The sequence below is a fragment of the Macrobrachium nipponense genome, chromosome 30 (assembly GCF_015104395.2).
Source record: "Macrobrachium nipponense isolate FS-2020 chromosome 30, ASM1510439v2, whole genome shotgun sequence".
In the NCBI taxonomy this organism is placed as follows: Eukaryota; Metazoa; Arthropoda; class Malacostraca; order Decapoda; family Palaemonidae; genus Macrobrachium; species Macrobrachium nipponense.
Window position 1 is genome coordinate 34,374,325 of NC_087218.1, and position 13,126 is coordinate 34,387,450.

The 13,126-nt window shown below is 40.3% G+C and overlaps 1 protein-coding gene across 2 annotated transcripts; it reads right to left on the bottom strand.

The window, feature by feature from the left end:
- Nucleotides 1-3,756: 3,756 nt before the first annotated feature.
- On the bottom strand, nt 3,757-12,177 carry LOC135202423 (large ribosomal subunit protein uL22-like). Of its 2 annotated transcripts, none has more exons than XM_064231817.1 (5): nt 12,061-12,177; nt 11,775-11,862; nt 4,691-4,825; nt 4,301-4,399; nt 3,757-4,028 (listed from the first exon to the last, which is right to left on the bottom strand). In XM_064231817.1, the coding sequence occupies exons 2-5, from the start codon at nt 11,853-11,855 to the stop codon at nt 3,786-3,788; spliced, it is 558 nt and encodes a 185-aa protein (XP_064087887.1). In that variant the 5' UTR covers nt 11,856-11,862; nt 12,061-12,177; the 3' UTR covers nt 3,757-3,785. The 2 variants fall into 2 exon arrangements, with proteins under 2 accessions (XP_064087887.1, XP_064087886.1); XM_064231816.1 differs by having other exon boundaries at nt 12,102-12,171.
- Between the last annotated feature and the right edge of the window lie 949 nt (nt 12,178-13,126).

Sequence of the window (13,126 nt, forward strand, 5' to 3'; positions counted from 1 at the left end):
TGAAAGAAGGCCTAGGTACACTGCCCTCAGTTACCTCCAATTTATTGACATGCTCCTCTCCTCCTCTAACCAAAGGCCCGAAGCGGCTTCGGAGCCCAGGTGTGCGCCCCAACCTTGATCCGAGGCGTCTGACCAAAACATTAGGTCTGGAGGAACCGAAAGAAGAGATGTCCCTGACTTGAGGCGGTGAACTTGCATCCACCAACGGAGATCCTTCCGACATTGTGGAGAAGAGGCGACTATCGTGTCCTCGGACACGAAATCCCATGACTGGCGAAGTGTCGACTGAAGGGACCTCATTCTGAGACGACCTCCGGGAACCAGTTGGATGAGGGATGACAAATGGCCCAGGAGAGACCTCCAAAGAGAAACTGGCTGCATTACGGAGGACAAAAATTCTTCGATCAGACTCAGAAGCTTGTCTATCCGTTTCTGAGCGGGAGAAGCCCTCAAAATCTGGGAATTCAAAACAATCCCCAGATAAGTCATGATCTGGCAAGGGATTAGATTGGACTTGTCGAAGTTGACACGAATGCCCAACTCGACACAAAGAGACAGAACTATCTCCCTCGACCGGAGACATTTCTCTAGAGATTCGGCCTGGACTAGCCAATCGTCCAGATACCGAAGCATCCTTACATTTAACTGATGCAGAATAGCTGAAACAGGAGCCATCACACCGATTTCAAAAGACCTGTGGAGCAGTGGTGAGGCCGAAACAAAGGGTCTTGAACTGGAAAACTCCCGAGTCCGTGAAAAACGAAGGTAAGGTCTGCTTCTTGGATGGATGGGGATTTGCAGATAAGCATCCTGCAGATCGATGGAAATCATCCAGTCCCCCTCCTGACGGATGAAAGAACAGTCTGGACCGTCTCCATCCTGAACTTGGACTTTAGAATGAACTTGTTCAAAACCGAAAGATCTATGATGGGGCGCCAGGCACCCGAGGCCTTTAGAACTACAAAACATCCGAGAGTAAAACCCGGGAGAAGGAGGAGCTCGCTCTATGGCATCCTTCTCCAAGAGGCCGAAAGCTCCTTCTCCAAGGCTTGACCCCTGATTGAGTGAGGGGAATAACTGCTGAACTCGAGAGGACGATTGGAAAGTGGAGGTCTGGAAACAAAAGGGATCTCGTAACCTTCCTTCAGGACCTCCACCACCCAAGCATCCACCGCTCTCCCCTGCCAAGCTGGACCAATGGCGGGAAGGAGACAAGCTCCTACTGCGGTCTCCAGGCGAGGTGATGACTCCTACTTCCGAAAATTCTTACGCAGAGACAAGGAAGAAGAAGAAGAAGAAGAAGAAGGTCCTCCTGGAGGTTTGAGCCTCTTTCTGCCCTTGGAGCCACGCCAAGAACCTCTCCCGCGTTTCAAAGGGTGAGCACCAGAGGATGAAGAAGAGGCACCAGCAACCTGAGATGTACTCTGGAAAAAAAGAGCCAGAAGGAGGTTGTTGGGCTGGAGCAGAAGGTACAGATCTGGTCCTAAACTTACGCTTACTCCTTGAAGGAATGGGAGGAAGACCAGAGGAAAAAGCTCTTGATAAGGCCCAGTGAGCTGGGAAGCGTCATCACCTGATGTTCCTTCAAAACCTCAGAAAGCACAGAAATATCGAAAAGGAAATCGCCAAAAGGAGAAGAGGACAACAGACGGGTTCTCTGAATCTCCGATACAGAGGAGGGTAACTGCGACAAATACAGGGTTACTGCCTTAGAGAAACAAGAAAGGCCTGCATTGAAGCAGCAAGCTCGTTCTGATGTACAGAAGCGATTGAAATGGATGAGCAGAATTTCTCAAAAAGAGGAGCATCAGGAGGAACAAACCCGGAGTCCTTGATATACATTAAAAGCCCTCCGAGGACCCACATATTGAAGGATTGAGCTTCTTGTAAGGAGCTCATAACAGCCTCCATATCAATAAAATCTTCAATTGAGACAGAGACCGAAGCCTTAGAAGGCAAGGGTTGACTTGAAAGTCGGACAAAATCAGGATTTGGCTTGGGGGTCGAGAGAATGAAGAATCATCCGCCACCTGGTAAACTCCTCTCCGGTGTCGTAGAAGAGAAGAGAGCTTCCTCTTCCCTTCCCCGATCACCTTCGAAAGTTTAGCGGCAACGTCCGTCCTCACTCTCGCGAACCTCTGGGGCAAAGGGAAAACGTAAAAATTCCCGTGACCGGGAAGGACCGTCAAGAAAAATCCCTTCTGTAATACAACGAGGCGGAGGCTGCTTCTGCTCTTTAGGCCTCGCCTGAGGAAGAAAACTCAAAATTAAATCAAAAAGTTTCTTGAATTCTACATCATGACATCCATTCGAGGAAACATCAATATCACACGAATCCGCGTCATCATCATCATCATCGTCAGATCCTAACTTAGAAAACTTCCTCTGAAGTAAAATCCTGACGACTAGCTATCTTAGGTCTGACACTAAGCTCCCTCCCCCCTTCTCCTAAATAAGCGCCCTTTGGCACTGTTACGGGACTAACAGGGACACGTTGGGTAAAGATTCGTTAGGCACCTGCCCGGACCGGATCCCCCTAGGCCTTCGCCACGACGGGGTTCACAAGCCGGGGTATCTGTCGCACCGTTACCCATGGTGCTGTCGACAGGTACCTGACGAGGAGCTGAAAATGAATCTAAAAGTGTGTTAGACATTCTAGTAAAGGCTTCTTGAAAATTCTCTGACAGATTGTTAAACTTAGCAGAAATATCTCTATCTAGACTAAGCTGTAATTTCTTAAAATTCTGTTTCCAGGTAGTTTCCATTGCCAAAATCTTCGAATCTACATCAGAACTAACTTCACTAATTACCGGTTGTACAAGGGGCAAAGCATCAATTAATCGGAATCGGAGTCGTACGATACCGAAACCGAAGAGCCAGAATCATGAGCGCCCAAGTCAAAGAAATTCGTTAGATACAGTTTTAGCAATCGATTTCTTTTTCTCCTTAAACCGATCTTTTACGCTGCAAGATTGTTTGGCGTTTCATATAAGCAGTCATATCCTCGTCAGACCAGGGCTTACATACGTCACAACGAGAAGTCAAGTCACAAACCTGTCCACGACAAGAACTACAAATGTCATGGGGTTCATACTCCTGCTACTCATCCTTGTCCCACAAACCGGGCAGTTCCTGATGTTGCTGGCAGAAGGAAGCATCGTAATTTCTTGGTAATCCATTGTAGAATTGGACAGGTCAGTAGTTCCGGGTCGCGCAAAAGTTCGTAATTTAAGATAAGAACCACAACAGAAATCAAAGTTAATTCACTATTTCGTGATGTAATGCGTGAGTGGAATTCATATAAAGTTTCATTTAACAAATAATGAAGCTTTAAAGGCACAAAAATGTTTAAGGAAATTTATAAAGAGCGGCCGTGATGTAAACAACACGGGCGCTCCGTTAACAACTGATTTGAGGGAAGGTTTTCGTATCTGTCAACGACAGTGTTGCCAACTGGCGGACAGAATAGGAGGTAACAGGGTTGCCAATGTGGTAAATTTTGGTGCGGTTTTTTGGGATTTAGGGCTAGATGAATTATATTAAGGTAATGTTTATTAATACTAAAGACTTGTATCCAGTGAGAATGTGATTCATAAGCAGAAAATTTGTACAGTAAAAAGTTTGCATGTTTTATGTCACTAAGGTAATGAAAAGAACTGGGCAACTCTTCCTAAATTAACTAAAATTAAATGTTTATGTCATTACTGACAACAGTTAGGTAAGTTGAAAGCTGGTTTTTAAGGATATTAAAAGCACTTTATTTTTTTCTTATTTTAATCACAGGATTACTCTCTGGGAGCCATAGCTTTCTGGCGAGCATTCTTTTTACTAGATGCTTTTTTCTTAGCTGCTGGTTCATCAGTAGCTTTGGTAACTACACGTTCTTTTTCAGCCAGAAAGACTTCAATGTGGCAGGGAGAACTCATGAAAGGGTTGATGCGACCGTGAGCACGATACGTGCGACGACGCATCTGGCGGGCACGCTGTACCATAATGTGTTCAATAACCAAGTGATCTACTTCAAGACCCTGAAAAATAATGTTTCCTTAATGCAAATTCCATACTCATATGCAAACTCATATTCAATTAAGTTTGTTTCCATTACATTCATTCTTGTTGAAATTGTCATCATACACTTTGCAATGACGACAGAAAAAATTATTACAAACCACCCTTAGTCATGAACATATGATGCAGAATTTACTCTCTAAAAAAAAAAAAAAAAAAAAAAACCAAAAAAAAAAAAAAAAACTTCAGGATATTTCTACATAGAAAATATCACTGGAGAAACCAATATTACCTTGTACTGTGCATTGCTTTCAGCATTCTTCAGCAGATCGAGGAGGAAACGGGCACTCTTTTTGGGCCATCTACCCTGGGAGGTTTTCCATGCCTTGGCCTGCAGGTATTAATACCAATAATTATACTAAAATTATTAGCAAGTTACTGAATGAAAACCTGTGTAAGGTTATAACAGTTTTCCACAACTATTTATAAATTATGAATCAGAGGTCTGGTTAAACTATATACCAATAAAAGACCTATTGAAAATAAAATCTAAATCCAACACCAAACGGACTTTTACACGTTAAAACATTTGGCATCTACAGTTTACCAAGTTTATCACATCTGTTTAGTGTGATAAGGCTCAATAACTAAAAGAGATAAAAGAATTTAACATGGACCTTACCTGTGCACATCTACCCACACCACCATTGAAAACACGGAAGGGGACACACTCCTTCTTGTTCATTACATTCTTCAAGAATCGCACTGCACGTGCCAAACTCATTTTCTTGATGGCATTGGCAGTTTCACAGGTATTCTGAAATTATATTCAACTATAACATCTACGACAGGCTAAGGTCAACCTTAAATATATATGCATATTCTTTACTCTTCATAGACATTTCAATTCATCATTAAAAGGCACAGAAGCACAAAAGAGAGAGAGAGAGAGAGAGAGAGAGAGAGAGAGAGAGAGAGAGAGAGAGAGAGAGAGAGTGGGTGTGTGTGTGTGTGTGTGTGTGTGTGTGTGTGTGTGTGTGTGTGTGTGTGTGTGTGTGTGTGTGTGTGTGGAGAATAATGATGATTTAATAAAACTGTTGTTTTACTATGTATAATCATATTGCATGTATCATTACCATATTACAAGCAGTCACCGGGTTACGATGGGTTTGGGTTACGACGTTAAGGCGCTTTTTAATTACATTCATCAGAAATTATTTCCAGGGTTGCGACGCCTAAAATGCTGAGCTTGCCAAAGAAATATGACACCAAAAATGCAAAATAATCAATATTTGAAGATTTTCTTATGAAAAATGCAATAAGAATGCAGTTTACAGAGTTTTGAATGCACCCAAAGCATTAAAAGTAAGGTGTTCTTAAGATTTTTGACGATGTTTTGGCTTACGACTCGTCTCAAGAACAGAACCCCCTTCGTAACCCAAGGACTGCCTGTATAGTATTATGATATGAACATGGCAATCTACCATTTGCATTCTGGTTTTGTTTACATTCTTAAAATAATCAACTGATTTAGTTTTACTAATGTATCACTGTTTTTAGTTGTCGAATGGAACTTAATTCAGAGATATGCCTATAATATACAAGGTGAGAATGGTTTTATTACCTAAATCCGCACACCACTTGTACCCATAGATTCTGGGACATTTTATTCTAAACAATATTAGACAACGAGATGTAATGGCTCCAGGGAGAACAGTGCCGTAGATATTTTTAAAATAATTAGTTAAAAGACCAATAAAGGTTATGAATTGCGTATACTTATTACGGATTCATGATAATTCATTTGAAAATATTCTTTGTTGTAAAAGTAACCAGCTTCCTGACAAAAATGTTATCTGTTTTGCTGTGATAAAACTACAGTGTTGCAAATTGTTTTTAGTCTTTACCCTCCAAACTTGGGATAATACTTGCGTTGGCTACGATGACTGGCATCCCTAGCATGCATTAAAGATTACATTTGTTTCAGCTGTACAATTATTAAAAATAATTAGCAAATTATTTCTTCAGCCATACAATCACAAATTTCTTTTTAAAAAGTCAAAATAGTAATATAGGCTTGAATGAAAAGTGCTAGCAAAAAAGTACATTTTTCTTTTATCATAAACAATTTACTAACCTATCATCAGCTCAACTCGTGGATTCTGGCTGCTAGACGTAAAAAATTGTGCCCACCGAGAACAAACTCACATATTTAAGTTGAATTTGGAGTGAATTATGAACAAAATATGTAAAATTACAATCAAATAAGCACTGTGGAGTTTCAGTTGTGATGGCAGTAAGGATAAAACCACTGATGACAAGGTAAAAAATGCATTTCAAGTCAAACCGTGATCGCCAGAATAAGACATTCATACTTTCACTAATATAGGCAAGAAAATGTTTTATTGGGCTGATTACAAATGAAATATTGAGTAAAAGCAATAAACGTTACATAGATACACAAATAATTATTCAAATGTGCGCTGGGAAGGACGTGTCCGCCAGTGTTTGCCTGGTGTCCGCGAGACTATAACACCCCATATTGGATTGAAGAACTGCCTTGAAAACATATTTTATGAAGACTTCACATGCTTATTTTAGTTCGTATGGCGGTTACATATGTCTCATTTTTTTTTTTTTTTTTTTTTTTTTTATGAACTTCAATCTTTTGAATGGTATGCTTAAATATTGAATTGTATTTTTGTTTCACCAATTAAATACTGAGTGAAAAGTTAGTCAGTGCAATTGCCTACAGAGCTTTGCATTACCCTGTTTCCACGGTTTTGTGCAAGTCTTATACCCAGTTTGGAGGCCAAACACATACGAATAGACAACGATAAAAAATTAGGCACAAAACACTGTAGCTACTGATCACAGCAAAACTGTTGATAATTGAGTCAGGAATCTATACTGCATTTCCTTTTCTAAGATTGCTAGGGTGGGGCCAGGTAGAAAAGGCAGTTGTCATATCTACGGGTAAGTCAGTCCCATTAAATGCTTCCCGCAGATATAATCCTTCTTAGAAGGATTCGCTTTAGACCTTGGAAGTTGAGGGAAAGAAAGGGTATGCTTCTTGTTAACATTTTTTTTTTTCCCATTCCCGATTCTATTTAGCTATTCCTTCTATCTCTTTCTATAATTATGATACGCTGAAGCATGTTGTCTCTGGTGTTTGGACTTGAGACATAAATTCATAAGTTAATCGATCTATTATGCCCTTAGAAACATTTTCATCAAAATCATCCAAGTCAGTCACACACTCACTTTCCCTTTTCTTTTTTGAAACACTGGAGATTCCACTATATTTCCCGCCTCTCTTGCTTCCTTGATAAGTCTACGAATAGTCATCTGACACTTTTGTTGCTTCAGATGTTCTCTGGATAACCCTTTGATATGTTATTGTCATGATACAATAGTTTTATACAATACATACTTACCTGGCAGATATATACTTAGCTATAGACTCCGTCGTCCCCAACAGAAATTCGAATTTCGCAGCACACGCTACAGGTAGGTCAGGTGATCTACCGCCCTGCCGCTGGGTGGCAGGAATAGGAACCATTGCCGTTTTCTAATTCAGATTTTCTCTTCCACCTGTCTCCTGAGGGGAGGCTGGGTGGGCCATTTAATCGTATATATCTGCCAGGTAAATATGTATAAAACTTTATTGTACCATGACAATAACATTTTTATACATTCAACTTCCCTGTCAGATATATACTTAGCTGATTGGCACCTTTGGCGGAGGGTAAGAGACAGCTATTTACTGAATAGACAGGTAAACAACATACGTTGTAGGTAATAAAAATAAAAAACCTTGGTTCCTACCTGTGTTTTAACACAAGACTTCATGGCTACTGCCTAGGAGCCTGCATCACTTCAAGAGCCTCAGCGAGGTAGTGACCTCCTGCTAAGAGTTCTTGTTGGTCTGTTCAATGGGGTCTTATCCACTTACTTGACAGAACCTTAGGATCTTTGTCAACGGGGTCCTATACACTTACATGACAAAACACCTTGCCTAATGGCATTATCAAGGAGCACGACACTGATCCCGATCACCTGATCCTAACACCGGGGTTAGTACTAAGATTGAAAGGAGCCATCCCCAACATCCTTTCAAACAACCCTAAAACTCAACACCAAATTTGTTACAAAAACATCAGTAAAGAACAAAAACAAATATTATTTAAGGATAAGTATCAGCTCCCTTTCCAAGCACAGTATCCGCTGATACGTAAGGCCCAAGAGAAAAACATTTTTCGTATGTTACTTTTACATCCTTTAAGTAATGGGACGCAAAGACTGAGTTGCATCTCCAATACGTCGCTGCTAAAATGTCCTTCATAGACATATTCTTGCTAAAAGATAGAAAGTTGCAACTGCACGAACTTCATGAGCTTTAACCCTAAGCAGCTTTAATGAGTTCTCTTGGCACTTCATGTGAGCTGCTGTTATTACATTCTTGACAAAGAACGCCAGTGCGTTCTTTGACATAGGTCTCTTAGGGTTTCTTACTGCACACCAGAGAGACTGGCGACACTTCTGAAGTTGAGTCTTCTTTTTAAGATAAAACTTCAGCGCTCTGACTGGGCAGAGAGACCTTTCCAACTCTCTACCAATGAGAGGAGAGGGTCCCTTGACTTCGAAACTTCTAGGCCAAGGTTTAGAAGGGTTCTCGTTCTTCGCCAGGAAAAGATGTTGAAAAGAAAGCACCGCAGAATCTTCTTTAAATCCCACCCGAGAATCCAAAGCATGCAATTCACTGACCCTCTTGGCAGTTGCGAGGGCCAATAGGAATATGCACTTTCTCGTAAGATCTCTAAATGAGCTTTTATCTGGGGGTTCGAACCTGTCTGAAGTCAAGAACTTGAGGACTACATCCAGGTTCCAACTCTGAGGGAGAGAAGATTTCAATTTGGTAGTCTCAAAGGACCTAATGAGATCATGAAGATCCTTATTCTCTTCTATATTCAGACCTCTGTTCCTGAATACAGACGACAGCATGCTCCTATATCCTTTTATAGTGGAAACAGCCAGCTTAGATTCTTCCCTTAAGAAGAGAAGAAAGTCGGCGATGTCGGTCACAGAGGTACTGGATGAGGACAGCTTCTTCGACCTACACCATCTACGGAAGACTTCCCACTTCGATTGATAGACCCGCAGGGTAGAGGACCTGCGGGCTCTAGCGATTACGCTCGCAGCTTTCCTAGAAAAGCCTCTCGCTCTGACCAGTCTTTCGATAGTCGAAAGGCAGTCAGGGAGAGAGCGGGGAGGTTTTTGTGGAACCTCTCGAAGTGGGGTTGTTTGAGCAGATCTGTCCTTTCGAGAAGAGATCTGGGAAAGTCCACCGTCCATTCCAGTACCTCTGTGAACCAGTTTCGGGCAGGCCAATGGGAGCAATGAGAGTTAGTTTTGTTCCCTTCGATGCCACAAACTTCCTTAGCACTTCCCCCAGCAACTTGAATGGGGGAAAGGCGTAAGCATCTATGCCTGACCAATCCATGAGGAGAGCATCGACCGCTATGGCTCTGGGATCTTCTTCCAATGAGCAGAAGTTGTCCATCCTCGCAAACAGGTCTATCTGCGGTTTCCCCCAGAGGGACCAGAGTTCTGGGCAGACTTCTAAGTGGAGTGTCCACTCTGTTGGAAGGACCTGGTTCTTCCTGCTCAACCTGTCTGCTCTCACATTTCTTACTCCTCCTATAAATCTTGTTCGGAGTATTATGCCCCGTTCCTCCGTCCATGTCAATAGAGCTCTTGTAATCTCGTAAAGTGAGAAAGAGTGAGTGCCCCCCTGTTTTCGGATGTAAGCCAGAGCCGTGGTATTGTCCGAGTTGGAACCAGGAACAGCAACTTGTTTAAAGTGCAATGTGGAGTGAATCGAGACCAAAATGCGTATAATAACAATCAAATAAGCACTGTGGAGTTTCAGTTGTGATGGCAGCAAGGATAAAGACCACCAATTACAAGGTAAGAATGAATTCAGTTAATACCATGACCCCGGTAATAAAGTTTTATACTTTCAGTAATATAGGCAACAAAATGTTGTTTTATTGTGCTTATTAGAACTGCAATCTTGAATAAGATCAATAAACGTTACATACATACGCTAACATTGTTCAAATGATTGCTGGGAAGGCTGGGAAAGATGATTGTCGTCACTGATCAGAACCTGTACATCCACACGGTAGCCGCCACATTGGATTTCAAAACTGCCTTGAAAACATATTTTACGAAAAACGTCACATGCTTATTTTAGTTCGTATGGGCTTTCATATATCACAAATATGTTGACGAAACTTTCAGTCTTTTAAATGGTATGCTTAGAGTTGCAATTGTATTCATGTTTCACCAATTAAATATCGAGTGAATAAGACCCGTCTACCGTGATGAGGGTTGGCCTGTCGTGATGTTTCCCCCTAAAATATGTAAGTACGTAGTCCTAAATTTGGGTAAGCAGTAGGCTACCATAACCCACATCGCATTTGCAGAGTAAGGGGTCAATATTTTCAAATACGTTTGCAGGCCCAATTTGGGTCGGTAGTAGGCTAGCATTGCCCGCAGAGCGGTTGCAGAGTAAGGGGTCAACCTACTGTTAAATTTTACGTTTTTTCCCTCCCACAACCACCATCTGTGCGTCCCCCCCACCCAAAAACACCCGGTTCCCAATACGGTCCCCCATTACCGTTTATATAAAGTTTTCGGTGGTCAACGAAAACTCGTATCTGAGTTCCCCCACCCAAAAACCCCGGATTCCCAATGGGGTCCCCCTTTACCGTTTCGCTTTAACTTTCGGAACTACTTTCTTTATTATTGTTTTGGTATCGCCGCCATATTGGTTTTGGTGTTCTTCCGCTGATTTCGGTCGGCGGGCGGGAGGGCCCGGCAATGTGTAAGCGCTCCAAAAGTTTCATACTTTCAGTAATATAGGCAACAAAATGTTTTATTGTGCTGATTACAACTGCAATCTTGAGTAAGATCAATAAACGTTACATACATACACTAACGTTGTTCAAATGAGTGCTGGGAAGGCTGGGAAAGATGATTTTCGTCACTGATCAAAACCTGTACATCCACACGGTAGCCGCCATATTGGATTTCAAAACTGGCTTGAAAACATATTTTACGAAGAGCGTCACATGCTTATTTTAGTTCATATTGGGCTTTCATATAGGTATCACATTATGTTGACGAAACTTCAATCTTTTGAATGCTATGCTTGACGAAACTTCAATCTTTTGAATGCTATGCTTGGAGTTGTAATTGTATTCTTGTTTCACCATTTAAATATAGAGTGAATAAGACCTGTCCACCGTGATAAGTTGGTAGTCGCTGGTTTTTCCCCCTACTTACTTAGAAAGGAGAGTAGAGGTCTTTAGCTCCGTTTCTCACCAACAAGACGCGACTGATGCCCATCTCCGGTGTCAGGACGCGTCATAATGTACTTTTTTGGGGGTTGTACACATTGATCGTACATGGTCCACCCCTGTACCATGCGGTTTTTCACCCTAATTGTAGTTTCACCAATTTATAATAGAATGAACTGATCGCACTTCAGTAATTTACCGTGGGTGTGTGTTAAGTTCAGCCTTAGAATTACAAACAATTAGATAAAGTTAATCGTATAAGATCCAGCCTAAGCCTGCTTACTGCAGAGTAAACTCGTTTACTTAAGAGCCATTTAATGAAATCTAACTTAACCTAAGACCTCGATTAAGGTCGTACCTAGCATAGCAGATTTACTTCACTATTTAATTTCCACCGACCTTGAAACTGCACCGCAGGTTCGATCCCTTCGCCCTGCATGACTTGGTTGGATTTTCCGGCTGAGCGGCGTACCGCACCATCTTGAATCTAAGAAAGAAAACGAAATATGAGACTTGAACAACTTCATCCAATGTTGGCCTCACGGCACCATGAAAAGTAAACAAAAGTTATTAAAGACTTGAGATATAAATGATGAAGGTTTACGTCAATAAATATCACACATATGTAATACTGAATTATCGTTAGATCTTTTCTGACCACAAGGTGTCGGTTTTTGTTATTCACCTTGACGATGTTGGACGATATTAGAGTAAATTTTCACTCACCGGTGATGTTTGTTTCGGCCGTAAGATGAAGGAAAGCGGAGACCTCTGGAGGAAATTGAATGAACTAAAGGAAAAGTTCTTTTCGATTACTTTGAAAATTAAAGGCGCCGTAATTTATATATAATATTTCAACAATTTATTAAAGATAAAATTTCAAAGACATATATTAATATAATATATAATTTATTTGTATTCTTGTAATATGATAGGCTTTTATAATTAGATGTGTAATGAACCAGCTCTGTTGGCACTGATAAGCAAGGTTTACTTTTACGCTTTCAAGTCCATTTAACTAATATTTCAAAATTGACATATAATTTTAAATGGCATTTTCTGTAGGTAATTAGACAATGTTTTCTAAAAAAAAAAACTAATTATTTTTTCTGTAACTATTGAGGCAATTTAAAAATGGCTAGAATGTGACATCCTTTACAATGGCCACAAGTCCTTCTTGAACTCTACTTCAGCTTTCTTTTGTTTGTACTTATTGGCAGCATTTTAACGTTACATTTCAAAGCCTGTATACACACACAAGAGTATAATCATACCTACTACTAATTATAATATTTTTTACATTTATTTTATTAGTTTGCCCAATTCTGTTATGCCGAGAATATTTTTTATTCGGTTTACCTTATCGTATTTTCGTGTTTTGAGTTTCACAATAGCAACCTCATTTTAGTTTCTGCATTTATATTTCTGTAGAGTATTAAAGAAAAATAGAATAGGTAGTAAACAAAACGTAAATTAAAACAAAAATTGAAGAATGGGCTAGAATTAGGGTTTAATGAAACTAGATATCGTTTACTTGTACAAATATATATATATATATATATATATATATATATATATATATATATATATATATATATATATATATATATATATATAAAGGAATAAGCCACGTTGTGGCATATCTTTATTTATGGATTTATCACGTTCCAAACTTTCGTGATTCAGTTATATATATATATATATATATATATATATATATATATATATATATATATATATATATATATATA